At 53.6% G+C, this 26,060-nt stretch overlaps 1 protein-coding gene across 1 annotated transcript; it reads left to right on the forward strand.

The window, feature by feature from the left end:
* Nucleotides 1–14,987: 14,987 nt before the first annotated feature.
* HAP1 (huntingtin associated protein 1) lies at nt 14,988–24,346 on the forward strand. The gene is given in 10 exon segments (XM_058702835.1): nt 14,988–15,940; nt 16,984–17,078; nt 17,443–17,870; nt 18,078–18,181; nt 18,297–18,300; nt 19,464–19,716; nt 20,752–20,840; nt 21,104–21,145; nt 21,895–22,857; nt 23,528–24,346. Coding segments are annotated over 9 exon segments (2,307 nt in total). The 5' UTR covers nt 14,988–15,114; the 3' UTR covers nt 22,361–22,857; nt 23,528–24,346.
* The last annotated feature ends 1,714 nt before the right edge of the window (nt 24,347–26,060 follow it).

A 26,060-nucleotide genomic window follows, 5' to 3' on the forward strand; every position in this document is an offset into this window, starting at 1 on the left:
CTTAATGTGCCTTTGGTGGATTTCTCCTGGGCGCAACACTTCCTGTGGCCCATGGCTTCGAGTCTGGGCCCCTTTTTGAAAGTCTGTGGTGGGCCCACTCTGGCCCCTGCCCACCTCCCTTCTGTCCCCTCAACCAGCATCCTCTCTGCTGGTTCTTGCCTCCCAATCTTTGTGCATGCTGTTCCCTCTGCCTGGAATACCTTCATTTGCTCACGCACTGGGGTCCAGCTCAGCCCTCAATCCAGGAATGCTGCTTCCTCCATGACCTCCCACAGCTCCCAGCCGGGCTGAGCTGGTGCCCCTTCTCTGCCCCGTAATGCCCTGTGCACGCCATCATCTCACCCACCACACGCTACCATTGGCTTGTGTGACGGTTCCCCACCCACATCCCCGAATTCCCCTTCCCGGGGACAGCTGATCGCAATGGTCCTGTGGCTCCAGGACGGATGGCTGGGGGCAGGGACAGCGAGCCCGACTGCGGGGCAGGTGCGGGGTGCGGGCAAGAGGCGTTGAGATGCTGAGCCGAGCTCCCCTGAGGGGAGGGGACAGGACAGTTTTCAGACATCACAAGGACTTTTAGGGACAAAGCACTTCCTCTGTGCTCTGTGTTAAGGGCCTGTCTTATTCTGCTTGGGCGGCTACAACAAAATACCATAGGTTGGGGGCTGGAAGTCCAAGATGAAGGTCCCAGCAGATTCCATGCCTGGGAAAAGCTGGCTGCTTGGCTTGTACAAGACAGCTGCCCCCTGGACGAGTTCTCATGTGGCTTTTCCTCAGGCATGACCCTCACAGAGAGATCTCTCTCCCTGTTTGAAGGGGGCTAATCCCATCACGGGGCCCCACCCTCAAAACTTCATCTAAACCTAATTACATCCCCAAGGGCCCACCTCTAAATATCACACTGGGGGACTAGGGCTTCAACATATGAAATCGGGGGGACGCAGACAGCCCCCAACGGGGCCCTGGCAAGAACCACTCAGCTTGGGTAACTTGAGAATTTGGTAAAGGGACAGTTTACAGAGGTGTGGGCAGGGAGAGGGACCAGCAAACGAGAGGGCAGCACCCTGGCTAATTATCGTGGCCTCAGGCAAAAAGGCAGGAAGTGCTTCTTGGGGTCAGGACTCTGGACGAGGCTACTGACGGGGAGGTTCCTTCCTCTTCCCAAGGCTCCCTGTTGGTCAGACTGAGGCAGAAACCAGGGAACCCAACCATGTAGTCCATTGACCTCACGGCTGCCCAGAGCAGAGTGGAGAGATCTGCAGAGGCCAGGGAACGATAAGCTGGGCAACCCCAAGCTTTCCAAAAGAGAAGGAGGCGGCTTAGCAGAAAGGATTGGCCTCTTAGATCTCATAAGAGACATTGAGGACAAGGGAAAGGAAAAGGTAGTAAAGCACCAGTGTTAAGGGTTGATACCAGCCATGATTGAGCTTTATATTAGGCCCTGAGCTTCCTGGCAGCCTGGGCAAAAAGGGAAAGTTAAGCTAGTTAATCTCAACGAAGTGAGTTGACGCTTCTAGTTTTCCTGTAGGAGTTATCTGAGCCTTGTGACCTTGAAAAAAATCAATTCATGTCTCTGAGCTTCAATTTCCTCACCTGTAAAATGGGGATAATGCACATGAAGATGGGATGAAATCACAGGGCTTCCAGGCAAGAAGGGGAAAACGCAAAAGTCTTTTTTTTCCCAGAGGAGTTTTGCCTTTCTGTTTTCCAGAAGAGACATCTACCCCCAGAGACATTGGCAGGAAACTGCCACATGACCCTCGCTGCAAGGGAAGCTGAGGGTAGTTTATTGCACACGTCGCCCCCTTGGTAGAAATCAGGGTTCCGATGGTATGAAAGGAAGGAGGCATGGAAGACAGGGGGTAGAGCTCCAGTCTTGTCTGCTGTGACTCAGAACTAGTCTCCCCTGCCAGCCCCTTCCTTTTACTGGGTGAGCAGCCATGGCCAAGGGGCTGGAAACCTGGCCCTGGTGGTCTGGGGGAATGTCAGTGTCTGCACTCACCACACTCAGCAGATCTAGCCCGGTGTCAACAGTACCAATGGAAACCAACACCCACCCATCACAATAGCAGGTGCCACGCTGAAGGCAACCCTGAAATGGCAACGAGCCAGATCGAGGGGCAGAATCCAACAAGGTGGTGTTGGGGCGGAGGACCTTCCTCGGCCCTGTGGTCCTTCCAGCTGGATGTAGAATCCAACTGACACAAGACAGATTAACAGAAGGAAATCAAATTGAATAGCTGTATGTATGGGGAGTCCACACAGACATGAACTTCCAAAGCTGATGAGGCAACAAGAGGTTTATCTGAGCTAAGGAGAGAGGAAGGGTCTGGGGGGTTAAAAGGGGGAGAAAGCTCATTAGCAGGAAGGTGAGAGAAGATGTTTGGAAAAACAAGGTTGCTGAATTATGCAGATAAGATTCCTTGAAGCTCTCCTCTTGGTACAGGCTCTCCTTTTTTTTTTTTTTTAATTTTTTTAAATGTTTATTTATTTTTGAGACAGAGACAGAGCATGAACGGGGGAGGGGCAGAGAGAGAGGGAGACACAGAATCGGAAGAGGCTCCAGGCTCTGAGCTATCAGCCCAGAGCCCGACGCGGGGCTCAAACTCACGGACCGCGAGATGGTGACCTGAGCTGAAGTAGGACGCTTAACCGACTGAGCCACCCTGGCGCTCCCAGGCTCTCCTTTTCAATGTAAATTTTGGGAGTTGAGTGGGAGGCAGGGAGCTTTTCCTGCATCTGCTGGGTTTTAATTACTTAAAAAATATATTTTTTTAATTTTTAAGGTTTGTTTATTTTGAGGGAGAGAGAGAAACAGAGTGTGAGCGGGGAAGGGTCAGAGAAAGAGGGAGACACAGAATCTGAAGGAGGCCCCAGGCTCCGAGCTGTCAGCAAGACCCTGATGCAGGGCTCAAGCTCACGAACTGCGAGATCACCACCTGAGATGAAGTCAGACGCTTAACTGACTGAGCCACCCAGGCGCCCCCACAAAAAAATGTTTTAGGTTTATTTATTTTGAGAGGGAGAGAGAGGACGTGCAAGTGGGGAAGTGGCAGAGAGAGAGAGAGAGAGAGAGAGAGAGAGAGAGAGAATCCCAAGCAGGCTCCACGCTGCCAGTGTGGAGCCCAACTCGGGACTTGAACCCTGAGATCATGAAGTTGGAAGCTTAATGAATGGACTGAGCCACCCAGATGCTCTATGCTGGGTTTTAATTACTTTTAACCTGAAATACTCTTTATGGCCAAGTGGCCCATCTAGGGACAGACTGCCCTTGGCCCCTACAGTGGATTGCAATATCAAATTATCAGGGGGCACCTGGCTGGTTCAGCTGGTGGAGCATGTGACCATTGGTTCCTACACTGGACATAGATAGCACTTTAAAAAACATCAAGTTATCAAAATAAATCCAAAATAAGTTATCATCTGTGAACCTAAAGCTACCCTTAAAAATGTAGCCTGTTGGGGGTGGGGGGGGTGCTCTGGGTGGCTCAGTTAATTAAGCGTCTGACTTCTGCTCAGGTCATGATCTCGACGTTTATGAGTTCGAGCGCCTCATCGGGCTCTGTGCTGACAGCTCGGAGCCTGTTTTGGATTCTGTCTCCCTCTCTCTCTCTGTCCCTCCCCCACTCATGCTCTGCCTCTCTCTCTCTCTCTCAAAAATACATAAACATTAAAAAAAATTATTTAAGGGGCGCCTGGGTGGGTCAGTTGGTTGAGCGTCCGACTTCGGCTCAGGTCATGATCTCACAGTTTGTGGGTTCGAGCCCCGCATCGGGCTCTGTGCTGATGGCTCAGAGCCTGGAGCCTGCTTCGAATTCTGTCTCCCTCTCTCTCTGATCCTCCCCCGCTCATGCTGTCTCTCTCTCTCCTTCAAAAATAAATAAAAACATTAAAAAAATTATTTAAAAAAAAGAAAAGAAAATATAGGGAAACTTGGTAACACCCAGGACGTGTGGGAAAGATTTGAAAAATTCAGTTGACTCCTGGTTCACAATAATGACTGGTGCAACGAAGCTGTGGAAAACTGGTCCGAGTGCAGTCCTGGTCTGTACTGCTTCCTAAGGACCTGCTCTCTGCCAGGCTTTGCTCTGGGCCCTGGGGATAGAGATGCCCCACATTCTCGTCTTCCTGTGGGAAACACAGCAAAGCAATGCTAGCAGGAGAGTGCGCATGTGCGCAGGGGCCTGAGTGGGTTCAGGGAGCCTGTGGAGGCGGAGGTGACATCTGAGTCGCCTTGCCTTTCAAATAAGGAGGTGCTCGATGGACATCATGGCATTTACCTGGGCCGGATTCTCGGCAGAGGGAGCAGCCAAAGACGTGAAGTTGGGAAACTGAGCACAGAGTTCAAGAGATGACAGTGGCTTGGAGGGGTGACAGCGAGACACAGGCTGGAAAATGAGGCAAAAGTCAGGGAGTTGGAGGGCTTCGTGCGGCTGGGCAAAGTGTCCAAACGAACTGGATCGTGGATACGAAGTGGGGCGGGGGGGGGACCACTGAAAGGCCTTTGTGGAAGGCGGTTGCGACCCTGCCTGGAGGGTAAGGTTTTCTGTCCTGGGGTCGTTCAGGGACAGCGGTCCTAGCAATCCTGATCATACCCATCACTGGCTGATCTCTGTGCTGGTCCCTGTGGCAGGCGACATCCTCAGAGCAACTGAGGTTGGAGATATTTGCCTCTTGTTTTACTTTTGAGGCCCAAGTGACAGGTGACATTGTTAAATTTTTTTTTAATCTTTATTTTTGAGAGAGAGAGAGAGAGTGCGCATGAGCAGGGGAGGGGCAGAGAGAGAGGGAGACAGAATCTGAAGCAGCCTCCAGGCTCTGAGCTGTCAGCACAGAGCCCGACATGGGGCTGGAACTTGTCAACCTCGAGATCATGACCTGAGCCAGAGTCAGACGCTCAACCGACCGAGCCACCCAGGTGCCCAGGTGACATTGTAATAATAATGTGAACATCAACAGTTATCATTTGCTGAGCCCTGGGTAGGTGTTAGGTGCTTTACTGCGTAATCTCAGGTAAGCCCTGTGAGGTGTGTAAAGTGGAGGTAAATTATACACGGTGAGGCTGCTGAGATTCAGAGAAATTAGGAAATGTGCGGAAGGCAGCACAGCTTGTGAGAGTCAGAGCTTGGATGTGGATTCAGGATGCCAGAAGTTTCATCCCATGGCTCTTCGCTGCCTCCAGCCTCCACCTTCTGAGCCCAGGCCACCTTCCTTGGCTGGCCTGGAGCATCCCCCTGAGATCAGAAGGGGAGGGGTTCAGGCCTGGCTGGAGGATGGGGAGCCTGGGGAAGAGCAAACTAGCAAAACACCCGTCTGGTGTGCACAGAGCACAGGAGGGCGCAACCTCGTTCTGGGGATCCCTGGAGGGCACAGCCGGAAACAGAAAGTGGGATGGGGGTGGGGTAGGGGTAGGGGTAGGGGTGGGGGCGTGGGTGAGAATTACAAAGAGAAAGATTTTATTCTAAGCAGAAGTCTCAAGGAAGCCCTTTCTAGAATAAGGGCTATCTAGAAGTGCCCAGACTATTCTACTGAGCTCCCCATTATGCAGGTATGCAGGCAAAGGCTGGAAGGCCACTTGGTAGGAAGGTCATGGGACAGATTCGGCAGCAACTGGGAAAAACTCTCCATGTCAGGTGGCGCAGTGGGGTCCCTGTGATAAGCAAGGTTTCCTCTGTCAGGAATGGCTGAAATGCCAGGAATCCTCACTCAGTGGTCAGTGGTGCCAACCCATTTCTCATCTATGAAAAGTAATATATTTTTTTCCTCTGGGTGATGATAAAATGAAATAACATATACAAAGCATAGACTAGTTGGGGCTCAGTGAATTTGTGTTTCTCCCTTCTTTGCTGTCCCCGACTCTTGAGTTGTTCCCAGAAGGGCTCAGAGTCTAGACATGGACCCAAGGATCAGAAGAAGTCATTGACTCTGGGGACAGAAGTCAGGCAGTGAAGGGCTCCTGGGTCTTCTCCCTGAACCTGGTGGTAGCTGACAGAGGCCCAAGAGCAGTAGACAGTCCTCCCAAGCTCACCACCTGTGTCTGCCCAGCAGGCTGGACACGGCTGATTGCCCTGCCCCCCCCTCCCCCCCCCCTCCCCCCCGCCCCGTGTGCTTGGTTCCTCCCACCTGGCTCCCAGCTGCTTCCCCTGGAGCGCCGCCCCCCTCCCCCCAGGCCAGGGCAGGCCCTGTGACCTGCCACCTGCAGATAGCTCCTATCCCACTTAGGCCTCAGAGCTGGTGCCTGGAGGAAGTGAGTGGGGGCTGAGCTGAAGGGCTCTAAGTGAGGAGAGGGGAGGGGACTATGCTGGAGTCCCTTAACACCGCCCACCCCCTGAGGGTCTGCTGTCCCTGTGCCCCTGGGCAGTTTCCTGGTGGGGCTCACCTGTGTCGGGGGAATGTGCAGCACTCTCCAGGGTCCAGGGACGCAGAATCTCTCCCTGACTGGGTAAGTCTCTCTAGAGCCTTTGGGGACCACTCCCTGCCCCCGACCCATACCCAGACTCACCCGGAGAATCCATCATGGTTCACTCGACAGATACTGAGTGCTTACTCTAATTAGAGCCCTAAGGATACAGAAGTACCCTCTGCGTTGCGTAATTTTCTCATGAGTAACAGAAGCTTACACTGTCAACAGTGAGAGGCAGGAAGATGCCAGGAGAGGGTAGAACAGGGAGACATCCCTTCTGGGAGCCTGGAGGGCTTCTCAGAGGAGGTGGCCGCCCTCAGCAGGAGAGCTGGAGACAAGCTGGAGTGAGCCTGCAGGCTGTGTGGGTGGCAGGTGGTGGGTGTTCCGGGAAGGCAAGCCCCCCGCCCAGGTGGGAGGAAGCGCGGGTGGGGTTGGAGTGGAGGAAACTGCCATCTTCTAGGACCCTGGCCATCCCTGCTAGATCCCCACCCCCACCGTCACTGCAGGTACTTCCTCTCTGCCGCCTCTCTGACTTCTCTCCTTCCCCTGTCTTGACCAGAGGGGGACCTAGGAACCCAGAGGACAGCAGGTGAGGGGCTTAGGCCCCCAGCACGCCCACTTCCTCGCCCCAGGTCCCGGAGAGGCTGGCTCAGTGCCTAGGAGTCTGGGCGGGGTCTAGGGAAGAGGAGTAAAGGAAAAGAGTCCTGACGTCTTGGAGGGGTCTGGGCACTGGGAGGGAGGAGACGCCAGGAGAAGGAGGAGAGCTCCTGGGAATCCCACAGGAGAAGAGCAGGAATGGGGGAGGGGGGGAGGCGGCATCCCCTCCATGCTCCCTGGAAGCTCCCCTCTGCCCTGCTCCCTGGTCTGCAGGGATTGGTCCTGGTGTCTGGCCCCGCCCAGATCCCAGGCACACTCTCAAGGGCTCTAGCCATGGGGTAGCCTGTCCTAGGTTCATTTTCCAGGGTCAGGCTAGGGAAGGTGGCCTGAGCCTGTGTGCTGTCTGAGTGACTGTGCCCTCAAGTTCATGGGTGCGGTGGGTCTTAAGCCCCTTCCTGTCCTCTCTCTGGTTCAGCAGGGGTCAGTGGGTTCATACTGGAGGGAGGGCAGAAGGTCTAGGGTGTCTGTTCTGCCAGCCTCTCCGGTTAGAACAGCAGCAGGGCAGAGGGGAACAAGACTGAATGACACCGCTGGACAGGGGCCTGCTGGGTCTCCTGGGCAGCCCTGGGCTGTGGCAGACATCCATCAGCCAGGCCAAAATGCTTACGTGTGGAGTGACCAGGGGCCTGAGCTTTGGCTTCTCTATCTGTAAAATGTAGTCACCATCCCTACTCCGCCTCTTTTGTGGGGTTACAGATGTGAGGGTGAAGGGCTGGGTCGGGGTGGGGGGTGGGGTATGTGGGCCGACACTGCCCTCTGGTGGCTGTAGCTAGAGTTGCTATGCACTGGTGCTGGGAGCTAGAGGCTGCAAGTCAACTGGGAGCCTGTGGGGTCCCCTTCATCTCTGTGTCTTTCTTCTTCACCCCAAACTTCCCAGGGGCCTCAGGGCAGCTTTCTCATGGGCAGGGACAATCCAGTTCAGCAAACATCCATTCAGCAGGAATGGAATGGGCTCCTATTTTATGTCCCCTTCTGTGCTTGGAGCTGCAGAGATGTCTAGGGCACAGTGAGACTGTCCAGGAAGCTGTTCAGGGGACTAGTGAGGGGACGGCTTGGCCAAGCTGAAGTCTGGACAGGTGACCCTGTCGTGGCCACCCCTGAGGTTCTCCAATCTCACTGTCCACAGCAAACCCTGGGGTTGGGTTGTGTCTCCTTCAAACTTTTTGGTGACAAAGACGCCATAGAAAATACGCATGCTTGAGGGGTGCCTGGGTGGCTCAGTCGGTTAAGCGTCTGACTTCAGCTCAGGTCATGATCTCGCGGTCCGTGAGTTCGAGCCCCGCGTCGGGCTCTGGGCTGATAGCTCAGAGCCTGGAGCCTGCTTCCGATTCTGTGTCTCCCTCTCTCTCTGCCCCTTCCCTGTTCATGCTCTGTCTCTCTCTGTCCCAAAAATAAATAAAACGTTAAAAAAATTAAAAAAGAAAAAGAAAATACGCATGCTTGAGCACAGAGGAGAACAGATTTGGTTACCAGGGTTCGTCCATTCCCAGAATGGTCCCTGGGCTCTGGGTTCTGTCTTTGGCATTAGTTTTCTCCTCCCTGCTGGAACATCCCCATCAGCACATAAACATGTTGTCACCGCACTCAACCTTAAATGCTTTTTTTGTTTGTTTTTGTTTTAGTTTATTTATTTGAGTAAGCTCTACACCCAACGTGAGGTTCGAACTCACAACCCTGAGATCAGGAGTTGTGGTCTCTTCCAACCGAGCCAGTCAGGCACCCCTCATCTCTCGTCCTTAAACCACCTTCTCCAGGGGCAACTGGGTGGCTCAGTCGGTTAAACATCCGACTTCGCTCGGGTCATGATCTCACGGTTCATGGGTTCGAGCCCCGAGTCGGGCTCTGTGCTGACAGCTCAGAGCCTGGAGCCTGCTTCGGATTCTGTGTCTCCCTCTCTCTTTGCCCCTCCCCTGCTCGCGTTCTGTCTCTCTCTCTCAAAAAATAAATAAACATTAAAAAAATTAAAAAAACAAACAAAAAACTCCCCCAAAACCACCTTCTCTAGTGCCTATGTTGTCTTTCAGTGACTGTTCTCTTTCAGCTCCCCTTCCCTGCAAAACTCTTCAATAGTTTTCTATATTCTCCATCCTCACATCATCACCTCCCATTACTTCCTCACCCTTCTCAGTCTCTCTCACCTCCGTCTCTCCACCGAGATGGCTCTTGCCAAGGTTGTCCATGGCCTCCATCTTGCTGAGTTGATTCTCCGTCCTCGTTGGTCTCCTGTGGCAGCACCACTCAACACAGGTGGCTCTCTCTGCTTGAAACACTTTCTCTGGAACCCAGCTTTTCCCTGGTTTACCTCTTCTTCAGGGTCCCATCCATCTTGGTCACCTTAGATGAGTCTTCCTCCTCTCCCTGCCCTCTACGTACAGAGGGTTTGACCCTGGGCCCCCTTATCTATCTACACTCAGTCTCTCAGGGGTCTCACCTAGTCTCACGGCTTTACAGTCTCATCTTAGAGCAATGAGTCCCCAGTTGAAGTGTCCGGCCCCCATCTTTCCCCTATGCTCAGATTTATATATCCAGTTGTTATATTTATATATCCAGTTGGGATAAACCCAACTAGTTGTTTATCCACTTGGATACTTAATAAGCATTTTGAATTTAACTTATGTAAAACTGAACTCCTGGGGCACTTGGCTGGCTCAGTTGGTAGAGCGTGTGACTCTTGATCTCAGGATTATGAGTTCAAGCCCCACGTTGGGTGTGGAGCCTACTAAAAAAAAAAAAAAGATATTTAGATAAATCTGAACTCCTGATTTTCTCTACCAAAGCTGACTTCCCCTCAGTTTTTCTCATCTTCGTGTATGGCAGCTCTCTCTGGCCCAAACAGTTGGAGTCATTCTTGACTTTTCTTCTTCCTTCACACTCTTCATCCAATCCTTCCACAAGTCCTATGGCTCTACCTTCAGGATAGGCTTCTAATTCAATGTCTATCCAAATAGATGGCGTAGCTAGCTCCACATTTCCCTCCTGCAGAAAATAAGTAGAAAACTGGATAAAATGTGTGAAACAAAGGTTTAAGGCATTGGACAATAAGCATCACAGGACTGTGGTCTCAGGGAGAAACAAATTAAGTGAGTCCTATGATGACCTTGGGTTTCTGTCTAGAGGCAATTTCTGAGGGCAGTATAGGGAGGGGGAACCCAAGCAGACTCTGGTGTCTACTGACCCGCAGAGACAGAGGTCAGAGTTCAGGGAGGCTGGAATTTGTGGAACAGATTTTTTCCCAGGAGGAGAGAGCCATGCAGTTCTCAACAAGTCCCAGAAACCTACAACGGAATGTTCTTGAGTCTTTGGTTGAATGCGAAGCTGGAGGTGTGTAGGGTGAGACTCCATGAGGCTGAGAAAAGAATATCCACTGGGGAGAGAACAACTCCCAGAAAGTCGTACATGAATTCCCAGAGCTCACACAGGGCTGGGAAATGTTTAGGTTCTGATCAGCCAGTGAGGAGAGTCCTCACTGAATATTTGGGGCATTCAGTAGACACTCCAGAAAGATTACTCCTTTGTAATAGGGCTAAAATATCTCTAGAGTAAAGACCTTTCTGGATCTGCCCTACAAAACTTTAAAAACAAGCCTCAAGAGGATCAAGCTGATCCACAACTTAGCTGCCTGGCAAGATGAAACCCAGCAAAGGAGGATAAAAAGCTGGCATCTCAGCAATGTAACATCCACAATATATCCGGCATCCAAAAGATTATTGAGCAAGAAAGATGTAGAAAAGGTGACCTGTAGACAGGAGAAAAATCAGTCAATAAAAACAGACCCACAAATGACAGAGATGATGGCAGAGAAAGACTTCTAAAAATTCCTTATAGCTAAGTACAAGGATTAAAAAAAATATATGAGTATAATAAGGAGAGAAATGGAAGATGCAAATGAGGACCAACTAGCATGCCTGGAGCTGGAAAATACATGATCAGAAATGAAAAGTTCCTGAATGGCCTAAAAGAAGATTAAAAAGTCAGTGGAGGGGCACCTGGCTGGCTCAGGTCAGTCAGTAGAGCATGTGACTCTTGATCTTGGGGTTGTAACTTTGAGCCCCATGTTGGGTGTAGAGATTCCTGAAAAATAACGTATTTAAAAGAAAAAATCAGTGGACTTGAAGATATACCAGTCACAACAACTGAAACGGAAGGACAGAGAGAAAAAGGCTGGAAAAAGAAAATGAACAGAGTCCTAGTGCCTGTGGTTCAGTATCAAGTGGTCTAACACACATGTAATTGAAATCCCAGAAGTGGGGCTCAGAAAAAAAATATTTAAAGAAACAAAAGTTGATGGGGCACCTGGGTGGCTCAGTCAGTTGAGTGGCCAACTTCGACTCAGGTCATGATCTCACGGTTCGTGAGTTCGAGCCTCACACTGGGCTTGTTGCTGTCAGTCTGTCATTGCAGAACCAGCTTCAGATCCTCTATCTCTCTCTCTCTTCCCTGCCCCCACTTGTGCTCCCCCCAACCGAAAATAAAAATAAATATTAAAAAAAAAAGAAATAAGAGTTGAAAAATTTCCAAATCTTGATCAAAGCTATACACCCTCAAATCTAAGAAGCTCAATCAGCCCCAAGAAGGATAAAAGAAAAATCCTACTAAGACACATCATGATCAAATTGATGAAATCCAGTGATGAAGAGAAAAAAATTTAAAGGTATATAGTGGGAAAAAGACAAATTATATTTAGAAAAATAAAGAGAATAATGAATTTGAGTCTCAACTGAAATGGGCCGTAAGAATAAAATGCACTCAATTCATTATAAAAAATGGAAAATATAATCTCATTCATAATTTTTTATGTTGATTACATGTTGAAATGATAATATTTTGGAGATATTGGGTTAAATAAAAATTATTATATTATTTTATTTATTATTATTATTTTATTTTTTTAAAATATAATTTATTGTCACATTGGCTTACATACGACACCCAGTGCTCATCCCAACAAGTGCCCTCCTCAATGCCCATCACCCACTTTCCCCTCTCCCCCATCTACCTTCAGTTTGTTCTCTGTATTTAAGTTTCTTATGGTTTGCTTCCCTCCCTCTCTGTTTGTAACTATTTTTCCCCTCTTCCCTTCCCCATGGTCTTCTGTTAAGTTTCTCAGGATCGACATATGAGTGAAAATATATGATAACTGTCTTTCTCTGACTTATTTCACTTAGCATAATACCTCCAGTTCCATCCACGTGGCTGCAAATGGCATGATTTCATTCTTTCTCATTGCCAAGTAGTATTCCATTGTATGTATAAACCACATCTTCTTTATCCATTCATCAGTTGATGGACATTTAGTCTCTTTCCATAATTTGGGTATTGTTGAAAGCGCTGCTAGAAACATTGGGGTACATGTGCCCCAATGCATCAGCACTCCTGTATCCCTTGGGTAAATTCCTAGCAGTGCTACTTCTGGGTCATAGGGTATTTCTGTTTTTAATTTTTTGAGGAACCTCTACACTGTTTTCCAGAGCGGCTGCACTAGTTTGCATTCCCACCAACAGTGCAAGAGAGTTCCGGTTTCTCCACATCCTCACCAACATCTATAGTTTCCTGATTTGTTCACTTTAGCCACTCTGACAGGTGTGAGGTGGTATCTCAGTGTGGCTTTGATTTGTATTTCCCTGATAAGGAGTGACATTGAGCAGTGTTTCATGTGTCTGCTGGCCACCTGGATGTCTTCTTTGGAAAAGTGTCTATTCATGTCTTCTGCCCATTTCTTCACTGGATTATTTGTTTTTAGGGTGTGGAGTTTGGTGAGTTCTTTATAGATACTAACACTTTATCTGATACGTCATTTGCAAATATCTTCTCCTGTTCCATCGGTTGCCTTTTAGTTTTGCTGATTGTTTCCTTTGCAGTGGAGAAGATTTTTATCTTGATGAGGTCTCAATAGTTCATTTCTGCTTTTAATTTCCTTGCCTTTGGAGATGTGTCGAGTAAGAAATTGCTGCGGCTGAGGTCAAAGAGGTTGTTGCCTGTTTTCTCCTCTAGGGTTTTGATGGTTTCCTGTCTCACATTTAGGTCTTTCATCCATTTTGAGTTTATTTTTGTGTATGGTGTAAGAAGTGGTCTAGTTTCATTCTTCTGCATGTTGGTGTCCAGTTCTCCCAGCAGCATTTGCTAAAGAGACTGTCTTTTTTCCATTGGATACTCTCCTGCATTGTCAAAAATTAGTTGGCCATACATTTGTGGGCCCAATTCTGGGTTCTCTATTCTGTTCCATCAGTCCATGTGTCTGTTTTTGTGCCAATACCATACCATCTTGATGATTACAGTTTTGTAGCAGAGGCTAAAGTCTGGGATTGCGATGCCTCCTGCTTTGGTTTTCTTCTTCAGTATTACTTTGGCTCTTCGGGGTCTTTTGTGGTTCCATACACATTTTAGGACTGTTTGTTCTAGCTTTGCGAAGACTGCCGGTGAAATTTTGATTGGTATTGCATTGAATGTGTAGATTGCTTTGGGTAGTATTGACATTTTAACAACATTTATTTTCCAATCCATGAGCATGGAATGCTTTTCCATTTCCTTGCGTCTTCTTCAGTTTCCTTTATAAGCTTTCTCTAGTTTTCAGCATACAGATCTTTTACCTCTTCGGTTAGGTTTATTCCTAGGTATTTTATGATTCTTGGTGCAATTGTGAATGGGATCAGTTTCTTTATTTGTCCTTCTGTTGCTTCACTATTGGTGTATAAAAATGCAACCAATTTCTGCACATTGATTTTGTACCCTGCAACTTTGCTGAATTCATGTATCAGTATTGGAGATACCGGATTAAATAAAATATTATTATTTTTTTTAATGTTTGTTTATTTTTGAGAGAGAAAGAGACAGAGCATGAACAGGGGAGGGGCAAAGAGAGAGGGAGCCACAGAATCCGAAGCAGGCTCCAGGCTCTGAGCTGTCAGCACAGAGCCAGACTGGGGCTCAAACTCACAAACTGTAAGATCGTGATCTGAGCTGAAGTCGGATGCTTAACCAACTGAGCCACCCAGGCGCCCCAAAAGCTGGTGGGTTTTTGTTATTGCTGTTGCTTTGTTTTTAAAGAGTGATAGGGTTGTTATGGTCTAAGTGTTGGTGTCCCCCTGCAATTCATGTTGAAATCCTAACCCCCAGCGCGATGGTGTTAGGAGGTGGGGCCTTTCTGAGGTGATTAGGTCTTGAGGGGGGAACCCTCAGGCGTGGGAACTGGTGGCCTTATAAAAGAAGCCCCAGAGAGCTCCCTCCACCCTTCCACCTCGTGAGGACCACAGTGAGAAGATAAGACAGTGCCTGGGTGGTTCAGTCGGTTAAGCATCCAAGTCTTGATTCTGAGGTCATGATCTCACGGTTCACGATATAGAGCCCTGCGTTGAGCTCTGTGCTGACAGCGTAGAGCCTACTTCGAATTCTTTCTATCCCTCCCTCTTTCTTTCTCTGCCCCTCCTTCGTGGGTGGGCACGCTCTCACGCTCTGTCCCTCCCCTGCGCTGTCTCTGAAAATCAGTAAACATTAAAAAAAAAAAAAAAGGAGAATTAGTGCCATTACCATCTCTTTTGGGCCTGCAGGTTCTTCCAGTCTAAAGGCACAGAAATGGCCCCACGACTCCTCGGCCCGCCTCCCGTGGTGCGCTCTGAGGGACCCGCTCCCTGCGCTGAAGGGGCGCAGGTCTAGATTGGAAATAGACACACTCTTGAGCACTGCCGGCCGCCGGATGAGGGACGCTCTGGGGCCACAGGGGACGAGGTTGGAGGAGTCTTCAGGGGGAATCCTCTAAGCGGGGTCTGCAGCAAGAACAGGTGTTTGCCAGGGTGGAAGGAGGTGGGCGAAGCGAATGAGGGCTAGAGGTAAAGCACGAGGAAAGGTAGTAAGACGAATTAAGAAAGAAGAAGAAGGGCTGTCAAACGGCTGGAGCCCCGGGAGCGTGAGCGCGAGGACCAGCGTGTGACGCGCCGGACTGGGCAGCGCGGTGAAACAGTCCTAGGGTCGGGATGCATCTCCCAGCCACCGGGGAAAGCACTACCCTACGCTAACTCCCAGATCACATCCAGGGAGGGCAGCCGGCAACGCCCGCGGGAATGGAGGGAGGCTGTGCCCCCCAGGTAGGGACCTCGGGGTCCCGGTACCTGAAGTCCAGGGAAGCCGCGACTTTGGGGCAGAACCATTCTCCGGAGGTGGAGAGGAGAGTAGAAACTCTGCACTCGGAACAAAGCCCATGGAACCGGCCGGAACCGCCATTTGACTCTCTCCGTGTTCTGATTTTTTGCGCTCTGCTCCACCACCTCCGTCCCCTCGCGCGCGACTCCCAGTCCCGGGCACCACTGGTTGCTCCCTGGCTGCCCCCTCCCGCGCGTGGTACGGGCAGGCGGGCGAGCACTCCAGGCGCAGGTTATAAAGGCGGGGCTGCGGCAGCAGACTGCGGACTCAAGATGCGCCCGAAAGAGCCCGGGCAAGGCCTCGTGGGGCACCGCTTCAGAACCCGGGCTCCAGCGGGAGTCACCCCCGCACCCCCACCCGCAGCCCATTCCGCTCCAGAGCCCTCAGCGCAGCCTGCACCCGCCCCTGCGCAGGCACTGACTGAAGGACCGCGAACGGGATCCAGATCCCCATCCGTCTCGGGACCCGCCCCCGCCGGAGCTCGCCCGACCTCCAAGGCTGGATCCCCGACGGGAACACCGCGCGCGTCCGCATTCGCCGCCGCCCAGCGGAATGCCCAGTTTGGGCCCGGCAACTCGGACGCGCAGTGGACTCGCTTCATATTCCGAGGGCCCTTTGGTCCCCGGGCCACTGGCCTGGGGACTGAGAAGGCGGCGGGCATCTGGAAGACGCCGGCCGCCTACATCGGACGGCGGCCTGGGGTGTCGGGCCCCGAGCACGCCGCCTTTATTCGGGAGCTGGAGGAAGGTAAACCGGGTCCCCGGGACCCCAGAGCGGGTGGGACCTGGGTATTTCCAGGCAGAAGGGGGGGGGGGGGGGCGTCGGTTACAGGCGCCCCGCCCCCTCTGGCACTCAGTCTCACCCTTCCACCCACTTGCGTTGTCACTGCGGTGCCTGTTCGGACGCCTCTTGCCCTTCTTCTCCAACCTTCTGTCGTCCCCTGATTGCTGTCGGAGGGTCAGGTCAGCGCACCAGAGCGCTCGTCCGCCCGGCTCTGCGCGCCTGTTGCTCCCCAGATCTGCGCACTCTCACGGTCCCCCCTGCCCCGCCCCACTCAGTCAACCGCAATTCCAGGAGAGGGGCGGGGGGCTGCGGGAGGGCGCTGCCAGGCTCGCTCTGAGCGTGTGCTCGCCCGCCGCACCAAGCTGGGGAGGTGGGTGGGCGGAGGTGGGTGGGAAGGTTTTGTCAACCTTTTGGCTGCGGGTGTAGAAGCCCGGCTTTTCCCAGACTCGGGGTGGGCGGGGCCTCAGGTTTCTTCCCCTTGTACCCTCTCCTGGGTCGCGGGAGATCTCTGGATTAGGTCTGGAGGCTCAGGAGCCCCTACTGCGTGCTGGAAAAGTCTCTCCCGCCTCTCCACACGCAACAGGTGCAGGGTGGGTGACTGCGTCTGTTTTATGACCCATGAGGCTCCAGTCGGCCGAGAGCGCCCTCCGGGTAAGAGGTGATGAGTCAGTCTGGGGCTGTACTGTCGCTAGCCTCCTGCATTCCCCTGGTACCAGGGATCTGGGCGTCCTGAGAACTCATTTCCACCTGAGCTTGGAGGACTGTGATCCCTTGACCTCACCCAGACCCCTCCAGGGCACAAAAGAGCCCATTTGGCCCTGGGAGCAGGGGAAAGGAGTGCTGGGTACTGGGGGTGTCTGGAGAGAATAGTGGGGGCAGGAAGGGAGCTCTCTTGTCGCTGACTCTTGTTGTTGAGGGAGAACTGAGGATCGGACAGGAAACAGTGGGATGTGGGGTAGCGTATGTCCTCCCTTTTCCCACCTTGGCCTCCACTCCTGCTTTTGCAGCGCTGTGCCCCGACCAACCCCCACCAGCCGAGATCACCCAAGAAGATGTCAAAGTGATGTTAAATTTGCTAGAGAAGCTGGGTACTGCTTTCCCTGTCCGGCCCAGCCTGAGCCTTAGCCAGGCCTCTGTTTTCATTCTCCCCTGGAGGGGTAGGAGTCTTGTCTTTTTCCTGCTTGATTATTTCTCCGGGAGCCGAGCCAGGGGTCCCTCTTATGGAAGGCAGGTATATGCCGGATATCCAGGCCGGAATTGCTTGTAGAGCCATCTGGTCTGATGTGCTCTTCTCCATAAGGGGAAGCTGAGTCAGGCCCCACAGTGTGTCGATGGCAGACTTTTTTCTAGTACCCTGGAAAACTAGGGTGTGGGGAAGGTTTCCCCTAGTGGCCTAGCTTCCCTTTGACCCCTGTGTACTCCCTTGCTTCTCCCACCTGTCTGGGAGAGCCCAGAAAACAGGAAAGTATTCCCCGTGGATGGGGGTCCCTCTGCAGAGAGAGCGGGACCTAAATACTGTGGCTCGCATTGGCCAGTCCCTGGTGAGACAGAACAGTGTTCTGATGGGGGAGCACAGCAAACTGGAAGCCATGCTGGGCTCAGCCAGGGAGGACGTAACCGGGCAGGGAGGAGGGGAGGGAGTGTGCCATCTCAGACCTACCTACAGCACCCCCACCCCGCCCCGTGCCTGGACCTGTGCTCGCCCCTGCCTGCGTTCCGACGGGGCCCCTCTCCCTGACTGCCAGATTTTACACCTCAGATACCAGGTGAGCTTGAGAGATGACCTCCTTCAGCTCTACTCAGACTCTGAGGAGGAGGAGGAGGAGGAAGAAGAGGAGGAGGAGCCGGAGGAGGAAGAGCAGCAGTACTATCATTCCTATGGAGCCCCTGAGCCGTGAGTGTCCTGCCTTTTCACCTGGGCAGCCCCTTCTCTGTGCCTCAGTTTCCCTGTGTGCAAACAGGAACACTGACGGTGCACCTGCCGGCAGGGCTGCTGGGACTAATGGAGACCGCCACACTGAGCCCAGGTGGGCAGCCCAGCCCCCAGGTGGGCTGGGACCTGGGTCCCCCACCCCCTGGCTTCTGTGGCTCTCACCCCTAGGACTTGTCTGCGGGAGACGGAGGTCCTGCACGACTGCCCGCAGCTGGAAGCCCTGCAGGAGCAGCTGAGGCTGCTGGAGGAGGAGAACGAGCAGCTGAGGAGGAGTTGAGCAGGTGGACAGAGGGCACATCCGTGGCCAGGGGGTGTTGACTCCCCTGCCCCTGCCTCTCTCCCTCCCTCCAGGCCTCTCAGCTCTACCCCCTTGATTGTGTGGAACAGTTTTGTACGTGAAGTTGTAACTTGGGGTGGGGGGAAGAACTCAGAACTCGGAGTTTGGAGACCTGAGTTCGAGTCCCCACTCTGGCATTTCTTAGCAGTGTGAGCTTGGACGGTGTTCCTTGACCCGCTGAACCTCCGTCGTTAGCATGGGGAGGAGTACTCTCAGCCCTGTGGACCCTTCCAGAGGCACAGCTGAGGAAGTGCTTTCTGCACCCTATAAAATGCTGTACAGAAGCCCCAGGGTCCCTCTAAGCCTGTGGCCTTTTGTTATTTGGGGCACAGGAAGAAGGGGCCTGGAAGCAAGGAAGGGAAGGAGCCGGGAGCTGCCAGAGACCAGGCGCTGAGGCACCGGGGCCGGGCCAGGGGCTGTGCTGCTACTGTGTGTTTATGAAGAAGAGGGAGGCATAGCGTTGTTCCCTGGGGAGCTCAGGTCTGGCTGTGAGCTGCAGACACAAGATGGCTGAACTCACGCTGTTCCCCTCCCCCCAGGCCTGACCTTCCTTCCCCCTGGGTTCCTCAGCTCCCCTGTTGGCCCACGGGTCCCCAGGTCCCTGGCATGGGAACTGGTCCCTAAGTTCTGTTGCTTCCACCTCCTCAGAGAGGCTCAAGTGTCTTTTCTCCTCCTCACCTCCCTGACTCTAGCCCAGGCCCCCCGTCTTAACCTGTCTCCCTGCCTGGATTGCTGCCCTTCCGGCTCATTCTGCACACAGCCCAAATAAGTTTCCTAAAACCAAATCTGACCACGTCATCCTCTGCCTAAAACACCAAGTTTCCCATTGGCCAAAGGGTAACCTCAACCCCCACCCCAGCCCCAGCGTCAGAGCCCTCCCAGTGTCTTGTGATTGCCTCCAGGCCTCTCCACCCCCTGTCCGGGCCTCGTTTGCCATTCTGTGCCTGGCGGAACCCCGCTTGCCCCGCAGAGGCAGACCTCGTAAGGCAGGACAGGGTGTCGTAGCTGAGACCCCCAGCGCGCCCATTGTACTCCCTCCATCGGAGCCCAGCCTACGCACTGGCAGGATTTCCTCGCCCATCACTTTCCCCACTAGACTTGAGCCCCGTGTGTGCTGGGACCAGGCCTGGCAGACTGGTCACCCAGGGCCTTGCTCCGTGTCAGTTAACTAACATTTACGGAAAGGAGACCAAGTGAGGAAGGCGAATCCTGCAAAGGCGGACCCCCCCACCCCCCGCAGGAGCTGAGGGGCGGGGGGGACAGAGGCAGTGGGAGGACCAGACTGGTCCCCGAAGGCCAAGGGGACCGGAGCCGAGCTTCTGTCCCCGCTTGTCACCAGCCGAGGCCAGCCAGCAGGTGGCTGAGCTGTCAGAGGTGCTGGTGCTCAGGAGGGAGGCCCAGGACCAGTAGCAGAGGGAGGTCACCCAGCTGCGGGCCCAGGTCCTGAAGCTGCAGCAACGCTGCCAGTCGGTGCGTCCGGGTGTGCCCAGGGCTCCCTCTTGTCATGGCCCCGCCACACCCAAGCCCCCTCCTCCCTGTCCTCAGTTCATGGGGCTTTTGGCTCGGCCAGGCCCCAGACCCCTCTCTACGTCAGAGTCCGAGTTGGAGGGGATCTCAGAGAGCCCTCATTCTGCCCCCTCCTTGTCCCAGGGAGGGGACCAAGTCCCAGAGAGGGTCACAGCGTGTTCCAGGAACCAGGCTGCATGACTCTCCTGCCTTACGTGGCCTCACTCTACGTGACTTCTTACTTAAAGGGCTGCCAAAGCCTCATCCATGTGCCTGGGAAGACCTGTCGGAAGTGGTGGGGAGGCCTGGGGGGAGGGGTGCTTACCAGTCTTGGGTCCTTCCAGCATGGGGCTGAGACTGAGAAGTTGCAGCAGCAGCTGGCTTCGGAGAGAGTAATCCAGATGCGGCTCCAGCATGAGGTGAAACTGCCCTTGGCTCCTGCCCCTGCCCTCGAGAGACCGTGACCCAGAGCGGGGAGCTCGGGGCCCTTGGTCGGCTGCCTGACTTTCCTGGGAGGACAAGCTCCTTGAGCCGGGACTGGGTCTGTCCCTTTGCACACCCTCAGCGTCTGGCATGGGGCCTAGCAGGTGGTGTCTGAGTGGAGTAGAGTCCAGGGACCTACCTGGGGGCACCCTGTGTCAGAGTCTGGGCCTCTCGCCTCTTCGCCCCCTGGGGAAAGGACGGGCTGGGTGGGCCTGGGTCCCAACAGAACCTGCAAGTGGCTTCCCAGCTGCAGGACCTACGGGAGAAGTACACGGAGCGTGGGGGCATGCCGAGCCAGGCTCAGGAGGAGGTGAAGACCCTCCGCCAGCAAGCGCCAGGGTCCACTGACCCTGTCACCCGCCTCACACACGCCGTACCTCTGGTGAGGACCCCCGGCTGCCCGCTTTTGCCTGTGTGCTTGTGCCTCAGCCCCGCTGGCTGATTTCCTTTCTGTGCCTGGGAGTAGGGGCTGGAGTTCTGTGGGGATCCCTTGGTAATACCCCTTCTCCACCACAGGAGGCCCTTCCTGGTTTTCAGGAGGCCCTGGCTGAGGAGCTCAGAAGGTCTATAAGGATTATCTCGGACCCTGTGTTTTTTATGGAAAGGTGCGGTGCTGGGACCCCCAGGCCCTTGCCTGACCCACGCTCACTTTCCCAGAGTGGGGAGGGGGTTTGCTTCTGATCTTCCTTCACTCCTGGCGCCCCTCGTTCGCTGCCCCAGCCCCTCCCCCGCCCCACCCTTTTCTCCATCCCCATGTCTGGGCCCGTCATTTCTCCCCAGGACTTTTTCACATGTTGGGGCCCGCAGGGACTTTGCGGTTTCAGCTAATGCTGCCTTGGGACAGTGAAAGCCCTTTTCTCTGTTGAAGGAATCATGGGAAGACTGAGAAGGAGGAGATGTCACACCTGGGGTAAGCTGGCTAGGGGCTCTCCCATCAACCACCCTCACTTTTCAGCAGTCAGACAACCACCTGCAATCCTGCCGCCCTAGAGAAGGCCCTATGCTCTGGGCTGGCTGGGTTGAGTTGTTCTGGAAGGGGCTGCTCCCTTTTCCTTCAAATCTTGCCCCGTAGGTGGTCATCTGATTTAGGCTGTTCCAGGTGGGGACCGAAGCCTTTCCTTCACCTTGACAGAGGCTGAGAGTGAAGGAGCACTGGCCTGGGAGCTGGAAACATTTGGGACCGAGTCCCAACTTGGTCCCTTTATTGGCTGTGTCCTTGGCCAATGGCTTGAACTGTCTGAGCCTTACTAAAATGGATTTGTTCGTATGGCAACTAGCTGTGGGATGGGCTGTGAAGGTTAAATCATGGAGGGGAGCAGAAGGAATATTATTATCCTTGCCGGTCTGATCTGTGCAGCAGGGTGGGGGGTACTAGGAGAAAGCAGGGTTTGTGCAGTGTTTGGTGACCCTCCTTCCTACCTGGTGCCTGGGCTGGGTGTTTGAAGCCTTGAGGCGGGTACCCAGCTCCCTTTTCCCCTAGTTGGGACAGAACTGAGGAGTAGCCATTGGATCTATGTGTAGACTGGGGCAGAGAGCACGAGAGCTCCTCAACCCTGGTGGCCGGAGATGTCCTAGGGGCAGGTGGAAGGGGGGCGCTGGGGGCTCTGCCTGGGGTTGGCCTTCAGGGGCACAGAAAGACTTTCCTGTCTCCCTGCCCAGATACAGGCTGTGCTGCAGTGAGGTGCGAGAGCAGGACCGGGGCTTAGAGGCTGAGAAGGGGTTACTGACAGCAGAGGATTTTGTGGCGGAAGATTTTGTGCCTGTGGAGGAATTGGTGTCTGAGGAGGAACTGGGGGCCACAGAAGAGGTGGCGTCAGCTGAGGAGGGGGCAACAGAAGAGGCAGAGCTGGTGTCTGAGGAGGCCGAGGCCTGGGAGGAGGTGGACCCGGAGCTGGATGAGGCAACGCAGGGGAACGTAGTGACCTCAGTGCTGGAGGCTAGCGGCTTGGGCCCCTCTCGCCTAAACATGAAGCGTGTCCTCCAGCAACTGGCTAACTGGCTGGATGCGCATTATAGTCGGCAGCTGAGGCCGAAGATGCTCCAGAAAGGTGAGTGCTCCCACAGGGGCCTCCCTCCGGCCAGCCAGACCAGCTACAGATCATCAATGAAAGGTGAGGGTAGGTGAGCCCCCCAAATGCTCACTTACCCCAGCTTGGCCTCACCCAGTGTGGTGATTTGCATGGAATTTGCATATCATTTGGATAGGCACCTCCAGGTTCCTTCAGTGGGAACTATGGCCCCAGGGCTCATTTATGTGGAATTTGCTTAGGATTCCAGATCTCTACCCCTTTTTCTCCTGGGGGTCTGGGCTGAAGGTCATGACCAGGACTGCAGCCCCCTACTGTGCCTCTGCTTCCCGTCTCTGCTGCCCCCTTCTCCCTGTCTCCCACTCTGCCACCCGATCCCCGAGGCTTCCCAGCCCTCCAGTAGTGACAGCAACAGGTACAGGGAGCGGATCAGAGCAGCAGCCCGGGGTGCTGACCCAGCCCTTTCAGAGGCTGGAGGAGGACTGGGCCAACCATCCTCCCAGGGCCTGGGAGGAAGAGGGGTGTTCTGGGGCCACCCAGGCCACTGGGACAAAGGTCTCTGCCAGCAAGGGTCGCAGCTGGACCAGCCCCCTGGGTGAGTCTGAAGATGGGCTAGGTCTCCTCCAGGGTGCCGGGGGGTGGGTCAGGGTCTCCTTTCCCCAGCTGGAAGCCCCAAAGTTTGGGGAGCTGCACCTGCTGAGTGTGAGCTCAGCCTTCAAGCCTCCTGCCTTCAAGGAGCTCACAGAGACACCAAAGGTGATTTAGTGACTGGCATTGTTTCCTTTAGTCCTCGCACCCCTGAAGGTAGCTGTTACCAGCCCTTTGTTAGGAGAGAAATCTGAGGTTTGGAGAACTTAAGTAAGAACTTAAGATCATTTAAGAACTTAAGAACTTAAGATCACTTAGCTGGAGTGGGTCTGAGCCTGTTCTCCTCACTGCTATGCCAGAATGACTTTTCCTGGCCTGTCCCTCCCCTCTGAGCCTGTCCTGGTGCCTGCCTGGCCTGCTCATCAGCCGTGAAATTTGTAGCCTCACCGGCATGGGTGGGCTGCCCCCACTCCAGTGGCCGCTTGGTCACTGCTGGGCAGCCTCATCAGGGTCACCGTGTAAGGTTGTGCAGTTTGGAAACTGAACGGTGACCTCTTTGGCCAGCCAGTGGGCAGCCTGTAAAACTATCAATCGCGGCTGTCTTTCTGATACAGCGACAAGGCCTCGGCCCCTGCCTGCTGCCCAAGCCCTCAGTTTACCCCTCCCTTCTCTTCCAGGCTTTGCTGGTTCCCAGCAGCCTGCAGAGGCCCCACAGACAGCCTGAGGCCCCTCCTTCAGCTGCTTGGCCAAGTCCCACCTACCCCAGACCCTCCTTCTCATCCCCCCAAACAGGACCCCCCTGTCTGTCACTGGCCTGCCTTCTGTCCCACGAACCTGGGCTGGGGCTTGAGGACCCAAGCCTCCACTCTTTGCAGCCGGTGCAAAAGCTAGTTCAGGTTGCTGGGCCTGGGGTCACATGGTAGCCCAGGGGATGGGGGTGCCTGAGGGGAGGTCTGTCTGCTGCCAGACCTGGCTTTGAGCTGGGGGTGGGGCTCAGACACCGGTGTAGGAAGGTGTTCTGACTACCTTTCTAACGACAGGCCCTTGAGCCTCAAGTTAAAGGTGGCCCCTGAGTCCTTGCTGACTTTTAGGGACCTGGCCTTCTTCCTCCATTCTTGGTCCTTTCTTCTCAGTCCCTAACTACTGCTGGTAACCAAGAGTATCTCTCTGTGTGGGTGAGGGGTCCCTCCGCCCACTGGGGGGCCTCCTCCCGCCCCGCCCCCATCTCCCTGCCTGTGGCCCGTGTGTCCAGGCTCCCTGCCCATTGCTCCTTCCCCCTGGTCCTCCCCTCAGTCCTCTGTGCCTCTCCTTTCTTCATTCTAGATGTTCTGCCCTTTCCCACTCTTTACTCCTAAACAGCTGGAGTCTGGGGCTCCCCCGCCTCCTGCCCACTTCAGTCTGGCTCTGTTCCTGCTGTGTTGCTCACTCTCCTGTTAGTCACTTGTCAGCCTGTGCACCTGCTCGTGCAGGAAATAAAGGACCTGTGCACTACCTGGCCTGGACTCCGGCGTCTTTCTCTGGGAGCATGTGTGCGTGTGTTTGTGCCCCTGCGTGCAGCTTTGCTGGGGCAAAGTTGTAGAAAGAGGATGGGCTCCAATACTGAATCATGTGCCATGGACTTTTGTTAAATGCATTACTTAGTCATACCAACGACCCCCGGGGGGGGGGGCGGTGGGTGATCTGGTAAATGGTTATTAGAGGATGAAACAGGCCCAGGCGGGTCTAACAGCTAGTTGCAGAACTGGGATGTGAACCCAGGCCCTCAGGCCTCTGGAGCTCATGCTCAGACAGGCTCCTTTCCCTGTTTTTCTGCTCCGGGGACTCTGGCCCAGTGCCCTGCCTGGGAGGGGAAAGGCACGGGCGAGAATCACCCACTGTCTTAGGTAAACGTCCCTCAGACCTGCAATCAGACCTGGAACAGCATTTGAAAACAAGAAGTTTGTTTGGGAGATGATCCAGGAATCACTCTTGGGGACAGTGGAGAATTGAGAACGGAAGGAAAGCTAATGAAAGGGAGTGCTAGGCACCGAGGCTAACCCTACAGGGAACTCTGGGAAGAAGTGTAGCCTTTTGCTACTCAGGTGTGGTCTGTGGACCAGCGTCACCCACATCTCCTGGGAGTTTGTCAGAAATGCAGATTCTCAGGTCCCACCCCAGACCCAAAGAGTTAGAATCTCCATGGTAACAAGGACCCCGGGGAAGGCACATGCATACTAAAGTTTGGGACCCACCGAGATGGACACCACCCAAAGGGGGAGGAGGCTGGGCATGCATCGCCCAGCTGACATTTGTGTCTGGCAGTCTTGGGGGCATTAACATGTTGTGTTCTGTGCCCTGTACGTGGGAGAGGAAAGCCCCCTGGTACAAAATACCAGTGCTTTCAGTGGAATATGGACAGCACATGCTGGAGTGGATATATATTTTTAAGAGTTTATTTATTTATTTTGAGAGATAGCATGAGCAGGAGAGGGGCACAAGCAAGAGAGAGAGAGAATCCCAAGCAGGTTCCATAATGTCAGCGCAGAGCCCAACATGGGGCTCGAACTCAACAATGTTGAGATCATGACCTGGGCCAAAATCAAGAGTCAGATGCTTAACCGACTGAGCCACCCAGGTGCCCCCGGAATGCTTATTTTTAAATGGCTATGCTATATTTTTAAATTTTTTTTTGAAGTTTTTATTTTTGAGACAGAGAGAGACAGAGCATGAACGGGGGAGGGTCAGAGAGAGAGGGAGGCACAGAATCCGAAGCAGGCTCCAGGCTCTGAGCTGTCAGCACAGAGTGCGACGTGGGGCTCGAACTCACGGACTGCGAGATAGTGACCTGAGCCCAAGTCGGACGCTTAACCGACTGAGCCACCCAGGCGCCCCCCCGATGTGGGGTTTGAATTCACAAACTGTTAAGATCATGACCTGAGCCACAGTTGGATGCTCAGCTGACTGAGCCACCCGGGAACCCCAAGGTTTTCCAGGTTTAAACAAAGTAGACCTCACCTTCCCCACTCTTGATAAAGAATACCGGGAGGTAAAAAGACACTAAGACATTATGTGGAAGAAGATAGGGTCTAATTATACATAAAACTCATTATGGTACCCAAAAAAAAAAAAAAAAAAGCCCAAGTCCTTAACACTAAATCCCTGGAAGAGAACATAGGAGTTCAAAATTCTTTTTTTTTTTTTCTTCTGTTTATTTACTTATTTTTGAGAGAG

This window comes from Neofelis nebulosa, chromosome 16 (genome assembly GCF_028018385.1).
Source record: "Neofelis nebulosa isolate mNeoNeb1 chromosome 16, mNeoNeb1.pri, whole genome shotgun sequence".
Lineage (NCBI taxonomy): Eukaryota > Metazoa > Chordata > Mammalia > Carnivora > Felidae > Neofelis > Neofelis nebulosa.